At 44.7% G+C, this 25,508-nt stretch overlaps 1 protein-coding gene across 2 annotated transcripts in view; it reads left to right on the forward strand.

Moving 5' to 3' along the window:
* ric8b (RIC8 guanine nucleotide exchange factor B) overlaps positions 1–25,508 on the forward strand; it is a 90,626-nt gene that overhangs the window by 5,243 nt on the left and 59,875 nt on the right. Inside the window, exons 1-2 of one of the 2 annotated variants that reach the window (XM_072484887.1) lie at positions 7,052–7,187; positions 23,996–24,043. In XM_072484887.1, coding sequence (XP_072340988.1) covers positions 7,176–7,187; positions 23,996–24,043 — 60 coding nt within the window. In that variant the 5' untranslated portion in view covers positions 7,052–7,175. Of the gene's footprint in view, positions 1–7,051; positions 7,188–23,995; positions 24,044–25,508 lie in introns of those variants that run through there. The other variant, XM_072484886.1, reaches the window with a different exon arrangement.

Consider the following 25,508-nt stretch of genomic DNA (forward strand, 5'->3'; position numbering starts at 1 on the left):
GGAAGACAGAGTACTGGGCTAATGGTAAGATTCTTGGCAGTGTGGATGAGCAGAGAGATCTCGGTGTCCATGTACATAAATCCCTGCAAGTTGCCACCCAGGTTGAGAGGGTTGTTAAGAAGGCGTACGGTGTGTTAGCTTTTATTGGTAGAGGGATTGAGTTTCGGAGCCATGAGATCATGTTGCAGCTGTACAGAACTCTGGTGCGGCCGCATTTGGAGTATTGCGTGCAATTCTGGTCGCCGCATTATAGGAAGGATGTGGAAGCATTGGAAAGGGTGCAGAGGAGATTTACCAGAATGTTGCCTGGTATGGAGGGAAGATCTTGTGAGGAAAGGCTGAGGAACTTGAGGCTGTTTTCGTTAGAGAGAAGAAGGTTAAGAGGTGACTTAATTGAGACTTAATGATCAGAGGATTGGATAGGGTGGACAGTGAGAGCCTTTTTCCTCGGATGGTGATGTCTAGCACGAGGGGACATAACTTTAAATTGAGGGGAGATAGATATAGGACAGATGTCAGAGGTAGGTTCTTTACTCAGAGTAGTAAGGGCGTGGAATGCCCTGCCTGCAACAGTAGTGCACTCGCCAACACTAAGGGCATTCAAATGGTCATTGGATAGACATATGGATGATAAGGGAATAGTGTAGATGGGCTTTAGAGTGGTTTCACAGGTCGGCGCAACATCGAGGGCCGAAGGGCCTGTACTGCACTGTAATGTTCTATGTTCTAACACATCATCCCCCAAAACCCCCGGGAGCACATCCTCCCCCAAAACCCCCGGGAACACATCCTCCCCCAAAACCCCTGGGAACACATCCTCCCCCAAAACCCCCGGGAACACATCATCCCCCAAACCCCCGGGAACACATCCTCCCCCAAAACCCCCGGGAGCACATCCTCCCCCAAAACCCCCGGGAGCACATCCTCCCCCAAAACCCCCGGGAACACCCCTCCCCCAAAACCCCCGGGAACACCCCTCCCCCAAAACCCCCGGGAGCACATCCTCCCCCAAAACCCCCGGGAGCACATCCTCCCCCAAAACCCCCGGGAGCACATCCTCCCCCAAAACCCCCGGGAGCACATCCTCCCCCAAAACCCCCGGGAGCACATCCTCCCCCAAAACCCCCGGGAACACATCCTCCCCCAAAACCCCCGGGAACACATCATCCCCCAAACCCCCGGGAACACATCATCCCCCAAACCCCCGGGAACACATCCTTCCCCCAAACCCCCGGGGAACACCCCTCCCCCAAAACCCCCGGGAACACCCCTCCCCCAAAACCCCCGGGAACACACCCTCCCCCAAAACCCCCGGGAAAACCCCCTCCCCCAAAACCCCCGGGAACACACCCTCCCCCAAAACCCCTGGGAACATACCCTCCCCCAAAACCCCCGGGAACACACACCTCCAAAAACCCCGGGAACACATCCTCCCCAAAACCCCCGGGAATATATCATCCCTAAAGCACTGGAATGATCCGCCCCCAAAATGTGGGTACGTGTCGCCCCCAAAACCCAGGAACGCCCCCCCCCCCAAAAAAAACTGGAACATACTCCCCAAACCCAGGTACATAACCCCACACGCCCAAAACCCGGGGACACCATTCCCTGCACCCCCAAAACCGGGGAGCACCATCCCCATCACCCCTAAAACCGGGGAACACCATCCCCTACACCTCGAAAACCGGGGAACACCGTCCCCTTCACCCAGAATACCGGGGGAACACCGTCCCCTACACCTCCAATACCTGGGAACAGCATCCCCTACACCCCCAAAACCGGGGAACACCATCCCCTACACCGCCAAAACCGGGGAACACCATCTCCCCCAAACCCCGTAAAATCATACCCGCACACCCTCAAAACCCGGCAACATCATACCCTCCACCCTAAAACCCAGGAACATCCTACCCCCCATCCTTCAAACCCAGGAATGCCATTCCCCGTCTTGCGTTCTGGTGCTTGGCTGGACAGAATTAGTGCACTAGAGAACATCCAATTCATGACTCGTTGAATGTTTATTGATTAACAGTAACGTGGGTCAGATACCAATATGAAAAGCGACTAAAACCAATAACTATTAAATTACTATTATAAAATTATCCAAGTGCTATTACAAATGCAACTATTCACTACGACAACTATCTCCAGCCTCCCAAGGTTGCAGTGTTACGTGGTTGTTCTTTACTGGCACCTGCTGGTTGGAGGTCGTATCTGTTAATATTTATATAACTGCTTATAATAATAATAATCTTTATTGTCACAAGTAGGCTTACATTAACACTGCAATGAAGTTACTATGAAAATCCCCTAGTCATCACATTCTAGCGCCTGTTCGGATACACAGAGGGAGAATTCAGATTACCACATTACCTAACAGCACGTCATTCAGGACTTGTGGGAGGAAACCGGAGCACCCAGAGGAAACCCACGCAGACACGGGGAGAACGTGAAGACTCCGCACAGACAGTGACCCAAGCCGGGAATCGAACCTGGGACCCTGAAGCTGTGAAGCAACAGTGCTACCTACTGTGCTACTGTGCCGCCCTTATGCACATCATCACATCCCTTTCCTTTGGCAATGAACAATATTTACATGCATTATTTAAATTTAATATGCAATACATATGATATAGATAATACTTCAGTTATTTACTTAATCAATGTCCATCACAAATTCAATCTGTCTGGCTTTCTTCTGTATCTTGTCGACCTTCTAAGCACTGGTTGAACTTGTGAATTTGACTGGCATTCAGATGTTTCTAAAAATGGTTCTTGCTGTGTTTCTGTGCTTTGCACATCTTCAGCTTCTTCTGAGGTAGCGTTTGTTCAGTTGTCCTGAGATTGCTCTCCACGTGATCTGGTGGTACTGAAACAACGGGTTCCCGAACGTTCAGCAAGGCTCTGCTGTTTCTACATAGTACTTGCCTTTGATCCGTGATGACTTCGAACCTGATGGTTGTATTATCTATGTACACTTGAACCATCCATCAAGATCTTCTATCCTGACTGTGTCATTCTTTGCTAACGGTTGCAGACATCTTGTAGATCGATCATAATATTCCTTCTGTCTCCTTTTTTGAAATTTGAGCTTGTTCACGTTTCCGATTAGTTGGCTCCTGAGAAATATATGGTAAGGTGGTTCTGAGTTTGTCGATTCATTAACAATTGTGAAGGTGATAACCAATTAATCAATGGTGCTGCTCTATAGCTAAGTAACGTGAGATATAGATTTTCCTGGCTGTCCATAGCTTTTTTGATTAGTTGCTTCACAATGTGAACATCTTTTTTAGCCTTCCCATTGGAATGTGGATAAAGAGGACTGGATGTGATGTGTCAAAAATCATAGCTTGGTGCAAACTCTGTCCATTCATGGCTGCTAAAACATGGGCCATTGTCACTCATGACAACTTGTGTATGCCATGTCGATCAAAAATATTCTTGGTATGTTTGATGCCATATCTGGCTGATGAGCTGGATAGTTGTACTACTTCCGAAAATGTGAATGAATGGACATCGTGCGACAATCACCAGGCAGGAATGTTCCCTTCCAGTCGGGGAACACTTCAGCAGTCAAGGGCATTCAGCCTCTGATCTCTGGGTAAGCGTTCTCCAAAGCAGCCGTCAGGACGCGCGACAACGAAGAATCGGCAAGCAGAAACTTATAGCCGAGTTCTGCACAAATGAGTGCGGCCTCAACCGGGACCTGGGATTCATGTCGCATTACATTCATCCCCCACCATCTGGCCTAGGCTTGCAAAATCCTACCAACTGTCCTGGCTTGAGACAATTCACACCTCTTTAACCTGGGGTTACCCCTATCTCTGGATCTGTAAACACTCAATTACCTACAAATGCTCGCATTCAAAGCATTGTCTTGCATCTTTGAATTTGTTTATATATATGTTTCTGGAACATACCTCTTCATTCACCTGAGGAAGGAGCAGTGCTCCGAAAGTTAGTGTTTGAAACAAACCTGTTGGACTTTAACCTGGTGTTGTAGGACTTCTTACTGTGCTCACTTCCGAAAAGTTAGAGAAACAGTCGATCACTAACTGGTATTCTTTTCCTGCTAGATAGAAAAGATCTCTTCCCATTTTCTGCCATGGAATCCTTATTATTTCGCCCAGTTGCATTGGTTCTTTTCGTTGCTTGTACTAAAATTTCTGACAAGTTGCACAGTTTTCCACCAACATCTGAATGTCTTGATTTATGCCTGGCCAGTATACCGTGTCTCTAGCTCTTTGCATTTTTCAATGCCATCATCTGTAGGATCATAGATCTTAGAGATTGTGATATGACAATCCTGTTTTGTCTGAATAAGAACCCATTGGCTGCATTTAGTTCTGCTTGAATCTTGTAATATTTGGAACAGGACCCGTTTTGGCCATCCCTCACTGAGATTTTTCATGATCCTTTGGAGCACTTCATCCTTCTTGGTTTGTTCTTTGATCAACTTTGATTTTGCATCGGACACTGGAAGTGTCTCTGTAATGAGGTTTATGTGTACTTGCACAGCCTCATCCATACGTCGTTCTTCCACCATATCTGTAGCTCGTGAGAGTGCATCAGCGACTACGATTATGTTTTCCTGGAGTATAAATAAGATTGAAGTCGTACCTCTGGAGTTTCTTCATCTTTCTCTGTATTTGTGGTGACATCTCATTCAAGTTTTTATTTATAATTGCTACTGGCGGTCTATGATCTGTTTCAACCAAGATTGTTGGTAGGCCATATACATAATTGTCAAATTTTTCTAAGCCATTGATCAGACCTAAACATTCTTTCTCTATTTTCTCTCTTTGAGCGTATCTACTCTCTGTGTCAGCCATTGACCTCGAAGCATAAGCAATTGGCTTCCAATTTTCAGCACTGTCTTGCTGCAATAGTACTGCACCTAACCCATCTTTCGACGCATCAGTCGAGATTTTCGTCTTCATTATAAGTTTAAAGAATGTCAGCACTGGAGCTGTTGTCAATGCTATCTTCAGGATTCGCCACTGTTGCTCATGTCTTTCGGGCCATTGGAAAATCGTAGCCTTTTGATTATTTCACGCAAGCATGTCGTTTTTGCTGATAAATTAGGAATGAATTTACCTTTGAAATTTATCATACCTATCATCTTGAGAACTCCTTTTTTGTCTGTTAGACATGGCATGTCTAATATCGCCTTTATCTTCACCTAGTCTGGTTGTACACCTCGAGCAGACAACTTGTCTCCTAAAAATGTTATCTCTTCAACACCAAACTGTCATTTGACTTTATTTATGAGACCATATTTTTTTATGCTTCTTAATATGTGAATAAGCCTATCGTTGTGTTCTTTTGTTGAACCCCAAACGATGATATCGTCTACGTACACTCTAACACCTGGAATTCCTTCTACAATTGCCCTATGAAAAATTTCAGATGATGAAATAATACCAAATGGCTTTCTGAGAAAATGGTAGCGCTCGAATGGAATATTAAATGTGTGCAGTTTGTGCTTTCCTTATCCAACTTGAGTTGCCAAAAACCCTGCAATACATTTAGTTTGCTAAAGCATGTCGCTCCTGACATCTCACTCATCATCTCGTCACGTTTCGGATTTGGATAATGTTCTCGCTTTATGTTTAAGTTGACGTCTTTAGGATCTATGCAGATTCTCAAGTCATTGCTTTGTTTCTTCATGCACACCATGGAGTTCACCCAATCTGTTGGCTCTTCAATTTTTTTTTATCACCTCCAAATTTGTCATCCTCTCCAGTTCAGCTTTCAGCCGATCTATTGGTGCTGGTACTCGCCTTGGAGCATGTATTCTCTTTCAGTTGGATCCGATAAGTGAATGACAAAACTCTGAATCCTTGGAATATTTCTGGAAACGCCTTAATGATTGAATCCACTGATGTACTGTGCGTGGTTAAAGCACAGTCAGCACTGTATATTCTCTTTACCAATTCAAGTACTTAAAAGGCTTCCACACCCAGTAGTGATTCACAATCTGCTTCCACAATCGAAAATTTTACTTTATGAATCCTATCCTTCACGTTTAACATTTAGTTTACATACGCCTAGAATGTTGATTCATTTACCATTATAATCTTTCAAAAGTACCGATTTGTTCAAGATTTTTGGTTTAACTTTTATTTCTTGAATGTCTGACAGACTTATAAGATTAGCTTTCGCTCCTGTGTCGAGTTTGTTGAGTTTAACATTCACTAATGCTTGATTAATCATTAAAAAAACTGAAATTATGAACAATCACAATTTCATTACTGCTACTGCAGATTTGCTTCAAAGACTTTTCAGTTTGCTTTGGTTTATAAAACCTGTCTTCACTGGATACAACATAGATAAAAAACTTATCTCCAGATTTATCTCATCAACAACATTTATCGACTTGTGCACTTCTATTTTTTTATTCGAAAAGCATTGTTTTGTAAAGTGATACTTGCCTTTGCATTTAGCACATACTTATTCGAATGCTGGACATTGCCTTTGCAAATGCTTATTGCTGCATCGTTTGCACAAAATGGATAATCGTTTAAAATGGTCACCACTGCCGAGACCACGATTTGCTTTTGGGTACGTCACAACCTCAGTGGCGTCGGTTGCATCTCTGATTTTCGCCCCACAATTTCTTTAAGTTTAAGGTACTAATCTGCTGCGCAGCTAGGTTGCTGGTTTGGCAAATTGTAATGGCATCATTGAACTGGAGTTGGTTCTCCCTCAACAATCTTTCACAAACTTTGTCATTGCTTATACCAAACACAACCTAATCTTGGATCATGGACGCTTGCAAAGTTACATGTTTGAGTCTTTAATCTCAAATCTGTTAGAAAGCTGTTGAACGATTCGCCTGCCTGTTCTGTGCGCGTTTGACAAATGTACCGTTCAACCGTTTTGTTCTTTTTAGGTGTACAGTGTTGATCACATTCTTTTTAATCAGCTTCGCTGTCAAATGTGAAGATATTAAAGATTTCAATTGCCTGTGGACCTAATCCTGTGAGCAGCAACGCTATTCTCCGTTCATCAGGATGAACCTGTAGACCCAGAGCTGCCATTTGAATGTGAATTGCTGTTTAAAAGCCCATCAATTCACATCTACATTACCAGTAACTCGAAGCTGGTGTGGTGTCTTCAATCCATCCTCCATTAACCTCGGTGACTAGAAGTGCCTTGAGCTATATCTGTCAATGCTCTTCGTGGTTAGTAGAATGTTTTCTTTTCTTCTTTGTTACCTTGGTCTTTTAGATCTTCAACCCTGGTACCATGTTACGTTCTGGTGCTTGGCCAGGCGGAATTAGTGCACTAGATCTAGTTCGTGACTAGTTGAATGTTTATTGACTAACAATAATGTGGGTCAGAAACAATATGAAAACTACAAAAACCACTAACTGTTAAATTACTATTATAAAATTATCTGAGAGCTACTACAAATGTGACTATCCACTACAACGATTAATATTTACATAACTGCTTATGCATATGATCACCCCCAACCCTAAAACCCAGGAACATCATCCCCCCGCTCCTCCCCCAAAACCTGGGAACATCTCCCCTCCCCCCAAAACCTGGGAACATTTCTTCCTCCCCACACCCGTGATCCAGCCATCTCCCTGACCGACGAACATGAATTCCTGGATCCCCAACATTAACTGTCAGATTTGATGTATTGAAAAGTATTGTTCTGCGTACAATCCAGACAGGTAATTCCATACATGAAAATACATAGGGCGTACGATAAATACACAATATAAATACATAGACATCGGGTGAAGCATACGGAGTGCAGTACTACTTGGTAGAAAAGATGTGTGAAGGGAGTAACAGTGGGGAAGAAGCAATTTTGAACTTGTTAGTGCGTGTTCTCAGACTTTTGTATCTCCTGCCCGATGGAAGAGGTTGGAAGAGAGAATAACCCGGGTGGGAGGAGTCTTTGGTTGTGCTGCCCGCTTTCCCAAGGCAGTGGAAGATGTAGACAGGCAATGGATAGGAGGCGGGTTCGCGTGATGGACTGGGCTATGCTCACGACTCTCTGTAGTTTATATAAAAGCAAATTACTGCGGATGCTGGAATCTGAAACGAAAGAGAAAATGCTGGAAAATCTCAGCAGGTCTGACAGCATCTGTAGGGAGAGAAAAGAGCTGACGTTTCGAGTCCGATGACTCTTTGTCAAAGCTCCCATCTTTGTCAAAGATAGTCTGGGTCATATTGAGATCAGATTGTGTTTGGTATGAGCTTTGACAAAGAGTCATCGGACTCGAAACGTTAGCTCATTTCTCTCCCTACAGATGCTGCCAGACCTGCTGAGATTTTCCAGCATTTTCTCTCTCTCTAGTTTCTTATGGTCGTGGGCCGAGTAGTTGCCATACCAGGCTGTGATGCGGCCAGATAGGATGCTTTCCATGGTGCACCTGTAAAAACTGGTAAGAGTCATGGAATCATAGAATCCCTACAGTGCAGAAGGAGGCCATTCGACTTATCGAGTCTGCAACGACCCTCTGAAAGAGTGCCCTACCTAGGTTCACTTCCCCTCCCCATCAGGTAACCCTGCAGCCCCATCTAACCTGACCATCTTTGGACTGTGGGAGGAAAGCGGAGCACCCGGACGAAACCCACATAGACACGGGGAGAATGTGCAAACCCCACACAGACAGTCACCCGAGACTGCTGTGCCGCTCTTGATCTTGCCAATCCTGCCCTTCAATAGGGAAGTTGCCTCCCGTGCTTTATGAATCTGGTAAGTCAATCAAATGCCACCTTAAACACTCATCAACGCCCGGCCATATCACATTTCCAGGCAGAAATACTGAGCACAAATTAGGGAAGGTTTATAAGATGTGAAGCATGGTTCTGTTCTCGCCGACAGCGGTCACTTCCCCCGAGTTGCATTCAGTCTAACGTGATCTTCCTGATAAATGTATGTCCATCAGCTCCTATGTCCCCGAAACCAAATGCAATGCACTGAAATTACTTCTTTCAAATAATTAAAGGGGCCTGGAAGGATGGTTATGGCGGATAGGAAGGGCGGGTGGGTGGGGGGGGGGTGTCGGTGAGATGCTCCCGGTCAGAGTGGTGGTGTGGAACTTGAGGGTTGGGGGTCTGGTGAAGCGAGCGTGAGTTTTTTTGCATTTAAAGGGCCTTAAAACAGATGTGGTTTTGCTGCAGGAGACCCACCTGCGGGTGAAGGACCAGATGAGGCTCAGGAAGGCTGGATGAACTATGTGTTTCATTCGGGCTTCGACAGCAGGGCCCCGGGGATGGCGATACTGGTGGGTAAACAGGTGAGGTACAAATGGAGAAGGTGGTGGCGGATCATGGGGGCAGTTACGTGATAGTGACAGGTGTATTGAAGGGGAGGTTAGTGGTGCTGGTTAGTGTATATGCCCCAAACAGGGACTTGGTAAATGATGACTCTGGGGAAAGATGTGCAGATAATCTGGGTCATATTGAGATCAAAAAGGGGAGGTCGTTGGGCGTCTTAAAAAACATTAAGGTAGGCAAATCCCCAGGACCTGATGGGATCTACCCCAGAATACCAAGGGAAGCAAGGAAGGAAATTGCTGTGGCCTTGACAGAAACTTTGTACCCTCACTGGCTACAGGTGAGGTCCCAGAGGACTGGAGAATAGCTAATGTTGTTCCTTTATTTAAGAAGGGTAGCAAGGATAATCCATGAAATTACAGGCTGGTGAGCCTTACCTCAGTGGTAGAGATATTATTGGAAAGGATTCTTCGAGACTGGGTTTACTCCCATTTGAAAGCAAGTGGATGTATTGGTGAGAGGCAGTATGGTTTTGTGAAGGGGAGGTCGTCTATGTGGACATGTCAAATTTCCTTAGTTCCTGAGGAAGTATAGGCGTTGTTGTGTTTTCTTGGTCGTAGCGTTGATGTGGGTGGGCCAGGACAGATGTACACACCTAGGGTGTATACAATACTTCCCTTCCTGAACTCAATGACCAGCTCCTTAGTTTTGCCGACCTTGAGGGAGAGATTGTTGTCGTTACACCTCACCACTAGGTTCTCTATCGCCCTCCTGTACTCTGACTCATCGTTGTTTGAGATCCGACCCACTACGGTCTTGTCATCAGCAAACTTGTATGGCGTTGGAGCCAAATTTTGCCCACTTGAAGTCCTTCATGATCTGTATCAATTACTGGCAAATTATTAGATGTTCCTCTGTGCCAGCATGAAACATTCCTGATTCCACAACAACTCTTACTGTCTGAAAATAATTCCCAGTTAGTGCCGAGTTATGGGCGGTGTTTCTTGAGGTCTCACTCGAGAGCTTAGACTGCAGAAACACTAGGGGCTGCTTCACAGTCTCTTTCAAATCCAAACCTGAGAAATGGTCATGAGTTAACTCTACTGCAGCATTCGATATCCCTGCCCATGTATAATTCCAATAGACTTGTCCTTTGGAATTGTTCATGTTCAGTCTCTTGATGAATAAAGGAGATCTTCTGTTCTTAATCTTGAATCAAGGAGGTAATTTTTATATTAGACATGTCTGATAATGAAACATGTAATAACACAATATCTGAAATGATACGGCGCATTCCCACATTGTGTACACACCAATATGAAATGCCCATTTGGCTTATTTTGCCATTCACTTAGATCATGGCTGATCTGCAAATTTTAAGTCTTTTACCCAGTGAGTGAAAAATGTGGAACTCGTGACCACAAGGAGTGTTTGAGGGGGATAGTATTGTGTCGACACATTTAAGGGGCACCCAGATAGACACATGATGGGGAAAGGTATAATAGGGTATGCTGATGGGGTGAGAAGAAGCTCTTGTGAATAAATAAAGGCATGGACCAGTTCATGTGCTTAATATACCTTGTTCCAATTCCAATTCTCTTCCCACATCTAGTGGTGCACTAAGGCAGACCTTTATCTATTCTTATAGCTTGTAATTCCCAGAAAGGGCACTAGGCTTGTAGTGTGAGTGGCACCACTCCACATAAAGCATGGCTGACCAGGAGTCTCTCCTCTTTCGTCTTCCGGTGGCAGCACAGAGGAGGAAGTCGCATGTTGGGTGGCTACTGTTCGAGGCTTGATTTTTAGGAATTTTTCAACAAGTAAGTGCAGGAAGACATGAGGAAGGAAGGGGATGTCCAAAAACCAAAAGAAAGCTGCCGTGAAGAAGGGAGCGAGTGAAGGCTTGCCATCGAGCGATAAGACTCAGCTCGGCAACTGGAAAGATGGCGGAGGCTGGGTCGCCGGGTGGGGCCGCACCTCTCACGGTAGAAAAGATGACCGAGGTGATGGTCGTGGAATTTGAGAAGCAGTTTGCTAAGCACTTGGAGGTGATGAGGACGGAAATGATGGCGACGTTGCAGGTGCTGGTGGAGAAGGCGATTGCCGTGGTGAAGGCTGCGGTGTCGAAAACATCGGCCGAGTTGCGGGAGCAGGGTGAGAAACCGAAGGGGGTGGAGGCGGTCTTGTCGCAGCACAGCGACCAGCTCACCTCAATGGGTGAGGAGCTGCAGAGGGTGGCGGAGGCCAACAAAGGTCTGAGAGCAAAGATGGAAGGCCTTCAAAATAGATCTAGGCGGCAAAATATGAGAATCATGGGCCCGCCCGAAGGGGTGGAGGGCCCGAGGCCGACTGAGTACTTTGCCAAGATGTTTGTGATGGTGGGGAATTTCGAGGAGGCGATAGAGAAGGGGGTGCTACCACAAACGTTGGGGCAGTCCTCAATCTCCCTCTCCGAAGAAAGATAAGGACCTGACAGAGTGTGGGTCGTGTAGGCCTAAATTGTTACTGAATGTGGACACCAAGATACTTGCTCAGGTGCTGATGGCTAGGTTGGAGGGGTTCCTCCCGAAGGTGATGGGGGAAGACCAGACGGGGTTTGTGAAAGGAAGGCAGCTATTTTCAAATATTCAGAGGTTATTAAATGTAATCATGACGCTGGCTGAGGGGAAGGAGAAGGAGGTAGTAGTTGCGCTTGACACAGAAAAGGCATTTGATTGAGTAGAATGGGGGTATTTGATGGCCGTTCTTGAGAGGTTCGGGATTGGGTCAAGGTTTACGGAGTGGGTATGGCTATTATATAAGGAACCGATGGCGAGTGTCCGCACAAACAACACGAGTTTCAGCTCGGAGGGCACAGCACTGCAGGTGTATGGTACAGTATTTCTATTTCTATGTTGGTTTTTCTGGGCACAAATTGTACTCCGGAAACCTAACTCTGGCTTTAACATTGATTCCTATGGAAAATCGTGCTTCACTTGAGGGGTTACACATATAGTGGCGATTTTTAGGAACGCAACCAACTACCACTTAAGTGACGACTTAAAAGTCTAGAGTCTCATTCTTCAAGTAGTAAATGGTTGGCGATTTATTTTAAAAATCACAGTGAAATTCTAATGATTTTTTAAAAATTAATTAATTTGTGGGATGCTGGTTATGCCAGCATTTATTGTCCACCCCTAGTTGCCCTTCAGAAGGTGGTGGTGAGCTGCCTTCTTGAACCTCATGCTGTCCCTGAGGTGTAGGTACACCTATCAAGAACATTTCCTTTCTGTCTCTTTTGATTTTCATTTTCCCCTTAATCTTTTATTTCTCTTTCTGTACTTGATTTGACTCCCAATTCATTTCACTCCCTTCTCTGGTGTTCTCTGTTCATGTCTCAATACCTAAATCTCGTTGTTTAATCAGATACAGTGTTGGTCCTGTCATTCACAAAAGGTCCCAGAGGCTTTGTTGCCATTTCTTTGCCATTATCAACTCACACTTCCAGCAGATTTGGGTTTTGTTTTAGCTGAAGGATGCAGGAACAAGTCTGATTAATTGGGCTTGCTGTGACATGTCCCATTCCAGCAAAAACTGGGCCACTGTGATTTTATAAATGTATTTGAAAAGATTAACATTTTCCAATGGAGAATGATAGATGTATGCCAAAGTTTGTTATTGAGTTTATTCCTTGTGAATAATATAAATTTATTATAAGGCTATCAGAATTCAATAGTAGAAATAGGAAAACGCATGTGGCATATCCTGTATATGGTGAGTCCATAAATTAGATAATGATTGCCATAACTTCCTTGTCAACGCCCAAGTGTTGTGCAACAATAGAAGATTGGACATTTATAGCACCTTTTAACGTAGTGAATCAGCCTAAGGAACCTCACCGAGGTGAGAATGAGAAGTGTGCAGTACGGGCTTTGTAGGATAGACTTTATGGAGCTTGTGAGACTTTGGACCATTCCCGAATGTGGGGACAAAAAGACTCTGCCACCATGGGTGGAAGAAGAGGTTAAACTTCAATGTCCAGCACCAAGAGTGACTTAGTAGCACCACCACAGGCGAAGCCTGAAATGACACTGCTGCTAGATTGGGTCTGTGGCAGGTGGTGAAGGAACCAACATACATGACCTCATCCTCACTAGCCTGCTTGCTGCAGATGCTCCTGTCCATGGCAGTGTCAGTAGGAGTGATTACTGCACAGTCCTTATGGAAACAAAGCCTACCTTCACAATGAGGATGCCCTCCATTGTGTTGTGTGGCACTACCACTGTGCTAAATGGAATAGATTTCAAACTAACCTAACGAGACTGGGCATTCATTCTGTGGGCCATCAGCAGCAGCAGAATTGGACTCGACTCCAATCTGTAGCACATCCCCCCCACTCTATCATTACTGGCAAGCCAGGGGTCGCCCCAGTTCAATGAAGAGTGCAGGAGGGCATGCCTAAAAATGAGGTGTCAATCTGCATGCCAAACAGCAAGTGATAGGCACAGCTAAGCAATTCCACAACCAACGGATCAGATCTAAGCTCTAGTCCTACCACATCAGTTATGAATGGTGGTGGACAATTAAACAACTCACTGGAGGAGGAGGCTCCACAAATAGCCCCATTCTCAATGATGGAGGAGCCCTGCACATCTGTGCAAAAGACGAGGCTGAAGCATTTGCAACAATCTTCAGCCAGAAGTACCGAGTGGATGATCCATCTCGGTCTCCTCCGAGACCCCCATCATCACAGATATGAGTCTTCAGCCAATTTGATTAATTCACGTAATATCAAGAATTTTCACTCCTTGCTGAGAGGTCTGAGCTCAATTTTGAGGGCAGGTCTGCATTTCTTTCCTTCCAACAGGACTTGCAGGCTGCTTGCTGATGTAGCGAGGGAGCACAGGGGCCACGATGCCTCAATAGGTTTGCACTGAGTGCTGAATTTGGGTGCTATTAAGGGTTCATTTTTATCTGAAGTCTAGTCTTTTATTTAGTTAATTAACTTAAATTAGTTAAGGGGCTGTTTAGCACAGGGCTAAATCGCTGGCTTTGAAAGCAGACCAAGGCAGGCCAGCAGCACGGTTCAATTCCCGTAACAGCCTCCCCGAACAGGCGCCGGAATGTGGCGACTAGGGGCTTTTCACAGTAACTTCATTTGAAGCCTACTTGTGACAATAAGCGATTTTCATTTCATTTCATAAATGTTGCTGTTTGGTTTAGAAGAAGGTGAATTTTCAATCAGCTTTAAACAAAGGTTCTACTTGTAGCTACTTGCAGCTGGAGCTTGTTAATTAGTTAATTGGATTAGGCTAGTTTTCAGAGGCTGGAGTCACAGTATAAAGGTGAGCCAGCTACAGTGCAGACTTTGTTTGCACTGAGTGCTGAATTTGGGTGCATTTGAGTGCTATAGTGAGAGTTTGATGACTGAGGGAGTTAGGTGAGGAGGGAGTAAGGTGCTCCTTTTCATTTCATTTCCTACATTTCCTCAAAGAGCATGAAGGGAGCTGGGAGTTTACAGAGAGTGCAGCTGACTGGGAGCAGAGTCGGAGGGCGGAGTTCCAGTTGGTCCACAGGGCAGCTATATTCTGTAAGCTAAGAGGGGATGGAGGCCTGGGCAGTTGCATGCTCCTCCTGTAGGATGTGGGTGGTGAGGGATACCAGCGGTGTCCTCGCTGACTATACCTTCGGGAAGTGCATCCAACTCCAGCTCCTCAGAGACCATGTTGGGGAGTTGGAGCTAAATGAACTTTGGATCATCCGGCAGGCAGAGGGGATGATAGAGAAGAGTTACAGGGAGGTAGCCACACCCAAGGTACAGGATAAGAGTAGCTGGGTTACAGTCAGGGGAAGGAAAACAAACGGGCAGACAGTGCAGGGGTCCCTCGTGGCCGTTCCCCTTCAAAACAAGTATACCATTTTGAATGCTGTTGGGGGGATTGACCTACCGGGGGAAGACCCTAGCAGCCAGGTCTCTGGCACTGAGTCTGGCTCTGTGGCTCAGAAGGGAAGGAGGGAGAATAGAAAAGCAATAGTGATAGGAGACTCAATGGTTCGGGAATTGATAGGAGATTCTGTGGTCACGAGCGAGACTCTGGAAGGTATGTTGCCTCCCGGGTGCCAGGGCAGGGATGTCTCGGATCAAGTCTACAGGATTCTTAAGGGGAAGGTGGAGCAACCAGAAGTCGTGGTGCACAAACAACATAGCTAAGAAATGGGATGAGGATCTAAAAAGTGATTTTAGGGAGTTAGGTTGGAAGCTAAAGAGCAGGACAAGCAGAGTAGTGATCTCAAGATTGCTACCGGTGCCACGTGCAAGCGAGGCAAGGAACAGAGAGCGAGTGCAGCTGAACACGTGGCTACAGGGCTGGTGCAGGAGGGAAGGCTTCAGATATGTGGATCATTGGGATATCTTCTGGGGAAGGTGGCACCTGTACATGAAGGATGGTTGCACCTAAACTGGAGGGGCACCAATATCCTGGGTGGGAGGTTTGCTAGAACTCTTCGGGGGGTTTAAACTAGTTTGGCAAGAGGATGGGAACCAGAGCTACGGATCAGAGGATAGGGTAGCTGATGAACAGGCAGAAATAGTATGCAGCAAATCTGTGAGGAAGGATAGACAATTGATAGGGCAAAGTTGCACTTAGTGGAATGGGTTAAAGTGTGTCTGTTTCAATGCAAGGAGTGTCAGGAATAAGGGAGATGAACTTAGAGCATGGATCAGTACTTGGAACTACGATGTTGTGGTCATTACGGAGACATGGATTTCACAGGGGCAGGAATGGTTGTTAGATGTTCCGGGGTTTAGATGTTTTAAGAAGAATAGGGAGGGAGGTAAAAGAGGAGGGGGAGTGGCACTGTTAATTAGGGAGTGCACCACAGCTGCAGAAAAGGAGGTAGTTGAGGAGGGTTTGTCTACTGAGTCAGTATGGGTGGAAGTCAGAAACAAGAAAGGAGCAGTCACTTTATTGGGAGTTTTCTATAGACCCCCCCCCCCCACCCCCCCCCCGCAATAGTAGCAGAGAGATAGAGGAACAGATTGGGCGGCAGATCTTGGAAAAGTGCAGAAGTAACAGAGTTGTTGTCATGGGTGACTTCATCTTCCCTAATATTGACTGGGACCTCCTTAGTGCAAATGGTTTGGATGGAGCAGATTTTGTCAGGTGTGTACAGGAAGGATTCCTGACTTAATATGTAGATAGGCTGACTAGGGGGGAAGGCCATATTGGACTTGGTGCTCGACAACGAACCAGGCCAGGTGTCAGATGTCTCGGTGGGAGAGCATTTCGGTGACAGTGACCACAACTCCTTGACCTTTACCATAGTCGTGGAGAGGGATAGGAACACACAGTATGGGAAAGTATTTAATTGGGGGAGGGGAAATTATACTGCTATTAGACAGGAGCTGAGGAGCATAAAGTGGGAACAATTGTTCTTGGGGAAATGCACAACAGTAATGTGGGGATTGTTTAAGGAGCACTTTCTCCGAGTGCTGAATAGTTTGTCCCACTTAGACGAGGAAGGAATGGTAAGGTGAAGGAGCCTTGGATGACAAAAGAAGTAGAGCTTCTAGTCACGAGGAAGAAGGAAGCTTACGGAAGGTTGAGGAAGCAAGGATCTGACTCGGCTCTAGAGGGTTACAAGGTAGCCAGGAAGGAATTCAAAAATGGACTGAGGAGAGCTAGAAGGGGGCATGAAAAAGTTCTGGCGGGAAGGTTTAGGGAAAATCCCAAGGCATTCTACACTTATGTGAGAAGTAAGAGGATGATCAGAGTGAGAGTAGGGCCGATCAGGGACATTGGAGGGAACTTGTGCCTAGAGTCTGAGGAGATGGGGGAGGCCCTAAATTAATACTTTGCTTCAGTATTCACTAGAGAGGGGGACCTTGTTGCCCATGAGAACAGTGTGAACCAGGTTAATAGACTCAAACAGGTTAATATTAAGAAGGAGGATGTGCTGAATATTTTGAAAAGCATCAGGATAGATAAGTCCCCTGGGCCTGACGGGATAAACCCAAGGTTACTACGGGAAACGAGGGAGGAAATTGCTGCGCCGTTGGCAATGATACAATTGGGTGTTTTATTAAAAAGCTGTTTGAAGGAATGGCTCAAAGTGCTTTGAATGATATCTTGTGTTTAAAAATAACATGCATTACTTTAATTGATCTGTACCAGAGACCTTTATTTTTTGATAATATGTTAGGAAGTGTGGCGTTTGGGTTCAAATGTGTTGACAAGGGAATGTGATTTTATTTATGACTTCTGTATCATTTGTTGTCAATGGAATGTAAACTCTGAGGGGGCCAGAAGGGATAATCACTTGTCTTTAGTCTGGCTCCAGTTACAAAGGTGGGATGACACAAGATGATTTGCACCCTCCAGCCAATGGAAGAGGTGCATTTTGTCTATTTCCAAATAATCGCCGAATGAGGGATAAAATTTGAGAAATTGTAGTCCGTGTTGGCACAGTGTTACCATGGTTTCTGAGGTAACACTTCTGGACACATTTCAACAGCACTTCAAAGACAGAAAAGAGAAAGTCATTGGCTGTGCTGGCAACATCAATAATTCCTAGGATTTTGAGAGATTGATAAAGTTATGTTGCCTTCTCTACTTCTTGTTAAGTATATGTAAAATCTTGCTTAATTAATTTCTACTTGATTCTTAAATACTGGTTATTCAAGCACAACTGAGGATCGATCCCCTTGTTAGCCATTAAGAATTTGGACCTTAAGATTTTATACTTGGGTTTTATACCTCCAAACCCTGAAGTCTTCTGCTGCTAAGGCGATGGGCCCAGACAATATGCACCCTGACAATATGCCAGCAATAGTGCTGAAGACGTGCTCCAGAACTTGCTGTGTCCTTGGCCAAGCCGTTTCAGTCGAGTTACAGCACTGGCATCTACCCAGAATGTGGAAATTGCTCAAGTATGTCCTGTACACAGAAAAGTTGTAAAAATTAATCCTGCCCAATTGTCGCCCATCAGTCTACACTCAATCCTTGGTAAAGTAATGGAAGAAATCAGCAGCAGTGCGGCAGTTTCTTAGCAATATCCTGCTTCCTGATGCTCAGTTTGGTTTTTGCCAGCGTCACTCAGCTCCCGATCTCATTACAGCCTTGGTTCACACATGAATAAAAGAACTGAACTCCAGAGCTGAGATGAAAGTGACTCCCCTTAACATCAAGGCAACATTTGATCGAGTATGGCGTCAAGGAATCCTAGCAAAACTGGAGTCATACCTCGCACAAAGGAAGATGGATGTAGCCGTTAGAGGTCAATCATCTCATCTTCAGGACATTGCTGTGTGTGTTCCTCAGGGTAGTGTTCCAGGCTCAACTGTCTTCAGCTCCTTCATCAATGGCATTGCTTCCCAAATAAGATCAGAAGAGTTTACACACACTAATGACTGCACAAATTCCCAACTCCTCAGATACTGAAGCAGTCCATGTAAAAATTGAGCAGGACCTGGACAATATCCAGACTTGGATGACAAGTAACATTCATGCCACACAAGTGCCAGGCAATGGCCACCCCCAGCAAGACAGAATCTAATCATCACCCCTTTACATTGAGTGGCATCATCATCACTTAAGCCCCTCTTGCGATCCTAGTTGACGTTACTACTGAATGGGAAACGTGGAGGAACAGCAAGGAAAAAACATTTCTGAAGCATGAAAAGTTTGGTTATAATACAATACTCCTTCATTTCTCCCTTATCTTCTCAAATGTTGTTGCCTTTTTTTTACCTACTGTAAATATGGCAGTCAGTGAGGTTGCCCTCCTTCCTTTGGATATCAATATTCTAATACTCAGTGTCGCCAGGTATCAAGTGATACCACCACAAGGTTCAACTGGCTATCGATCAAAGAGCCAAACACCAGTTAGTTCAAGGTCAAGGGTACTTTATTTACACACAATTAATCATACTACACCTATCGACTATGACAACCTGTACTTAACTTCAGGCACCCGGCTTAGGTCAGAGGAACAGTGGCCTTTGTTCGAATCTGGATCTATCGGGTCTGTCGAAGTAACTGCTGCTCAGCTCGGCTCATCCGTCTGGTAGTGGGCGTTGAACTTGAACTTGCTTCTGGTGGTGCTGCACTTGGAAGTGGACGTTGCCGGAGCAACAGGTCCAAGAGAGGCTGAACATATGGTGGACTCTCTTTTTATTCTTGGGGTTTTTGCGCTCTTTTGGGCGGTCCTTCAGTTTGTACCCCACTAATTGGGTGATTCCTGATCACTATGTTCGATTCGAACCAATAAAGGGGCGGGTGCCTTGATGGCTGGGCGTGTCGCAAGCGGTCATTGACCCTGTTGTTTACCCTTCCCTAGTACAGGGAGTGGCGCCAAAATGTCTGGAACTGTATTGGTCGCTCAAGTATCAGTCCTTTGGCGGAGGTAGGCCATCAAATGCTAATCGGTTGGGGGTTTCGATACCGTCTGGATTCCTCACTCGCAAATATACATTCAGGCTCTGAGCCGGCCTGAATCTCGCATTGTCCATTTTTCCCGCTATGCTTTGCGACCTTCCCTGTTCCTGGCTGCATGTGGCCATCCCAGATGGCTACAATGTACACAGATTTCAAGGATAACACCCCATTCTGAAACCAAATGGCAGATGCCATTCAATCAATCTTTTGTAGATCTCTCCTCGAATTCCCCTAGATGATTGTCACATGAGTGTTTACAAACTCTACTCTGAAAAAGACATGCTTTCAAACTTTCTTTCAAACAATGCTTTCCATCAGCTGTTTGCATTAAGAATCCACCTCCAGGTTTTCTAACTATCCTTTCAAACAAAGCTGCCTCTCCAATGTTTTAACAAGAATCAGCCTCCAGGTTTTCCAGCTCTCCTTTCAGGATTCCCTTTGTCATGAATACTTTTACACAAACTCCAAAATCCATACACCGATTGCTCCACTATTATTTCAACTAACGTCTCACCAATCTGTAGTAAGATATCACAAACCTTAGAACCACTTCAGATATCATTCTGGTTTCTCACTAGCCAACTCCTTCTCAGTTATGTCTGTCTTCACTGAACCGTGCACTGCCAGTTCCTCTTCTTTTAACTTCAGACTAACTGGAAACTTCTTTTCAATTCTTTAGTTTCTATAACTAGCTGTTTGTTCGATTTTTGGCACTGGCTTTCTTAACCATTACTCCAATGTATGGCTTTTCTTTTAGCAAAGCTAAGAGCTACTCACCCTTCCTGTCACCCCACTTCTATGAATTCAAGTTAAACAGAATCACAAAAAGCCTTCCAACCCTAACGTTTGCCAGGTTGCTAAGCAACCACTCATTCCCTCTCCGAGCTTTTATTTACTTTTCTGGCTGTAAACACTCTCCCACACAATGGAAACAGTTATGACTGATACCAGAAACTCCCAGATGCAAACACCATTGTCTAACATGAATCTAACTGTAAGTTTGGGAACTTCCGGTTGCGGCATGTAGGTGGAGAAGGCATGGTGGCTCCTGCAGCTCTTTGGAAAAATCTTAGTGAGAAGTTGTGGGAAGGACTGAGGCATTTCTAGGATTGTCAAAAACCCGAAAGAAGAACCCAGGGAAAAAAGCAGAGTGCGAACGTCCACCGTCAAATTTGGAGAGGAGTTCAGTGGGAGAAAAGATGGCAAGAGTGAGCTTGCAACGTGGGGCCACGGACATCACAGTTGAAGTGATGGCCTGGGAGTTTAAGCGGCTGTTTTCAAAACACTGACAGGCATCGGAGCGAGATGATGACCTTGCTCAAGAAATGGGTGGATGTGACACTTGCCCCGATGAAAGAGGCATTGGCGAAGACTTCGGCGGTGGCGGAGCAAGGAGAGCAGATAAAGGGGGGGGCTTGGAGGAGGCATTGTCGCACAGAAGGTGGCTAGGATAAGGAAAGCTGTGCTCTAAAGGGGGTGGCAGTCAGGACGTCGGCCCTTCCGAGCTTGCTGTACTATTACTGGGCGCAGAATGCGGAGAAGGTGTGAGGCTGAAGTAGGGAGATGGAGGCCTTGGGAGATGGGTGCAGATAGAGGCGGGTTTGTTTTTATTTTTTGTAAAAATGGTAAAATATTGAAAATTTAAATAATATTTTAGAAAATGAATCTAACCCTTTCTTACGCAGGGACACTAAATTAAACCCACTTAAAATCTGTACCTTCTAATATTTAACAATAGAAATATAGCTACTAATATTTAACAATAGAAATATAGCTAATGTAAAACTACCTCTGTTTTCCTGATGCTTCCACTATCAACATCCCATTGACCAGAAACTGAACTGGACTAGCCATATAGATACTGTGCCTTCAAGAGCAGGTCTGAGGCGAGGATTCCTGCGATGAGTAACTCCTGACTTTCCAAAGCCTGTCCACCATTTACAAAGTGTGATGGAATATACCCCACTTGCCTGAATGAGTGCAACTCTTAACAATACAAGAAGCTTGTTACCGTCTGGAACAAAGCAGCCTGCTTGCAGGGGCTGGTTTAGCCCGGTGGGCTAAACAGCTGGCTTGTAATGCAGAACAAGGCAGCGGCGTGGGTTCAATTCCCGTACCGACAGCCCCAAACAGGCGCCGGAATGTGGTGACTAGGGGCTTTTCACAGTAACTTCATTGAAGCCTACTTGTGATAATAGCTATTATTATTATTGTTAATAGGCACCCCAACCACGAGTTGCCACTCTCGCCATAAACAGTGTATAGTGGCAGCATTTTGTACCATCTACAAGATGCATTGCAGGAAGTCACCATGACTCCTCAGGCAACACCTTCCAAACTCATGACTGCTGCCAATTAGAAGCACAAGGGCTGCAGATACATGGGAACATCACCACCTTAAGGTTCCCCTCCAAGCTGCTCACCATCGTGGTTTGGAAATATATTGGCTGTTCCTTCACTGTGGCTGGGTCAAAGTCCTGGAACTCCTTTCCTAACAGTACTGTGGATGCACCTACACCATATGGACTGTAGCAGTTCAAGTAGGCAGCTCACCATCACCACCCCGAGGGCGATTAAAGATGGACAACAAATGCTGGCCTTGCCCGTGATGCCCACATCCCATTAGTGAATTAAAAAGAAGTATGGAAGGCAAAGCCTGGAATGTAATGCGGTGGAAGTGAATATTTAGATTGTTGGATGGGGTGTCAATCAAACTGGCTGCTTTGTCCTGGGTGCCATTGAGATTTTTGCGTGTTGTTGGAGCTGCACTCTGGCATGTGGGGGGTATTCTATCACACTGCTGTTTTATCTTGCAAATGACGGGGCATACCTTTAGAGTGTCAGCAGATGAGCTACCTACAGCAGAACTCTGACCTGCACTTGTAATCGCAGCATTCATATGGCTAGTCCAGTTCAGTTTCTTGTCCATAGTAACTCCCAGGATGTTGATAGGGCATTCAGCATTGGTAATGCCATTGATTGCCAAGGGAGGATGGTTAGATTGTCTCTTGTTGGAGGTGGCCATTGCCTGGCACTTTTGTGGCGTGAGTGGTACTTACTACTTGTCAACCCAAGACTGAAAGTTGTCCAGGTCTTGCTACATATTTTGGGCACGGGCTACTTCAGTACCTGACTACTTGTGAATGGTGTTGCTTCAGTATCTGATTTGTTGTGAATGTTGCTGAAATATGACTTTGTGATGGAGGGAAGATCATTGATTAGCAACTGAAGATTGTTGGGCTGAACACCTGCAGTGATCAGGCAAGGTGATGATTGGCCTTCACAACCATCTTCCTGTGTACTTGGTATGACTCCAACTAATGGAGAGGTTTCCACTTTTGCTAGGGCTCCTTTGTGCCATTTTTGGTCAAATGCTGCCTTTATGTCAAGGGCACTCTCATCTCGCCCCTGAAATTCAGCTCCAAGACCATAATGTGCTCAGTAGCTGAGTGGGTCTGGCAGAACCCAAACTGAGCAGGTTATTACTGTATAAATGCTGCTTAATTGCATTGTCGATGGCGCCTTCCATCACTTCACTGATGATCGAGAGGAGGCTGATGGGGTGGTAATTGGCCGGATTGGATTTGTCCTGCTTTTTGTGGACCGGGCATACCTGGTCATCTTCCAAATTACCAGATCGAGTATTTGCTAAATTGATGGTGATAAAAGGTTTGGATGAGGCTTTCAGCAGGAGTGTGCTGGAAGCTTGCACTGTTGTGTAGTTGAAAATAGGCAGTTTTGATGCTGTACTCTGGCTTAGACAGGAATTCCTGAGCAGTTGGGAAGAGAATGGTGTAACTTTACAGTCAAAGCATTTATTACATGCAAATCCGGTATTCTCTTCTCTCTCAAGTTGAGTAACTTTGGAATAAATTGATGACTTTGGTACATCATTCTGTCCACTCACTTGCAAGGATCAAGTTAACTGCACAAAGGCAGTGCTTTTTATTATATATCTTGCTGCTTTCCTCAGTTGCTGCAGCTTAGAATGAAATATAAGCAGCAATTTAATACTGTTCTAACGAGAAGACTTTCTATAATCCTGTCCCCTAATCTATTCATGGGGCGTGGGGTCAATCTCAGATGAGGGAAGGTGCACAGGCAATTTAGATTTAAGTGATTTACACCAAGGGAGATGAAAGCTTGCAGTGGACTTCCCAGAGATGCGGACGTGGGCGTACTGTGTGGGAAAATTTGACAGAATTGGAGAGCGCTTGAAGGAGAGATATTAATAAGTAACAGAGTTATAATTTTTTTCAAACTGGCTAGATGGATTATGGATGTAATAATGTACTCACCTGTACTGCAATAAATTACTGTGTCTAATTTAACAGAACAGTCGAACTTTCACCTTTGATCAAAAAGAGGAAGAAGTGAGAAAGGTAAGAAACTGATCCAAGGTATTTTATTGTTGAAAGGAACATTTGCTTGAAATCTACAGCAAACGTACAATTTAGCTGTATTGACTTGGCAATATCTATAATGTGATCATCGCTGTCTATAAAATGCTTTAATATTTTTCTCGCTGTTTAAAGGGCAGATAATTTTAGCTGAGGAAGCAAATGTTTGCATTGTAAAAAATTTGTGCTGGTGACGCAGGGTTTTTGAAGCATGGCTGCAAGCTGCTGGAATTTGTGAAAAAGGACCCTGGTCTACCAGACTGTTGGTTTTGGAGTCAAAGCAACCATTGCATTTAGCTTGGAACCAGCTGCATGAGGCCAACACCGCAGGAACCTAAGAGCAAAGTGCTTCATAAAGCCACCATCATAGCAACTTAAGCCTCAAGGCGACCTCTAGAGGTTCAAGTGAGGGAAGACTGGTTTGCCTTGGTAGTTTAATTTTACTGTGGTGCACTTTGCAAAGAAACTGGCAAATGTCTTAAATGTACTAAAAGGCACTTTAAATTTATTCAGTTTTTTACGGTTCAAACTGAAAATAATATAGAAAGATTTATATTGACGTATTGTCTTTTACATTCTTGATGTCCCACAGCATTTCATAGCCAATTAATTCATCTTTATGTAATCACTGTCGGAATGTAGGATGACACAATACCCTCCAAATACAACATGAAATGAATAACTAGTTAATCTGATTATTTTTTTTTGATTATGGAACATTGACCAAGATACTGGAAGAATGGTGCCATTGATAGAGAGATCGGAGAAATCTTAAATACATATTATTTCACTTCGAGGCAGAACAGGTTGACATGACATTAAATGATGAGATCAACAGGTGAAATAATGTCATTTAAAATATATTTTAAAAACAGAGGATGTATTGACTAAACTGAACAAACTCCGAGGGTAAAACCTCTGATTCTGACAGCTTGCATTCACGTGGTTTAAAATAATCTAGGAAAGAGATAGCAAAATCTACTTCTAATTTAAGAAATAACTAGAAATGGCCTAGTGCTAGGGAACTTGTAGATAGCTAATGCCATTCTTGTATTTAAGAAGAGGGACGGAACAAGTCCATTAAATAAAAGACCAGTCAGCTTAACATCAATGGTAGGAAAAATAATGGAATCCCTACTAAAAGAGAGAATTGAAGAATATCTAGAAATGAGAAATATAATGAATATCAGCATGGATTTCAAAAGGGAAATGTTTGCTGGACCGACCTAATTCATTTCAATCTTATTGAAATCTTTGAGGAGGTAACAGAGATAGGCAATGGTAATGCAGTCGAATAATTTATCTGGAATTTTAAAAAGCCTTCGCCAGGGTGCCCCTTAATAAACTAATGGATGGAGTCAAAGAATGTGGAGTCAGATTGAAGTGAACAGTAGAGATGCATTTAAGGACAAGCTAGACAAGCATATGAGTGAGAAGAGAATATGGG

The sequence above is a fragment of the Scyliorhinus torazame genome, chromosome 19 (assembly GCF_047496885.1).
Source record: "Scyliorhinus torazame isolate Kashiwa2021f chromosome 19, sScyTor2.1, whole genome shotgun sequence".
NCBI lineage: Eukaryota > Metazoa > Chordata > Chondrichthyes > Carcharhiniformes > Scyliorhinidae > Scyliorhinus > Scyliorhinus torazame.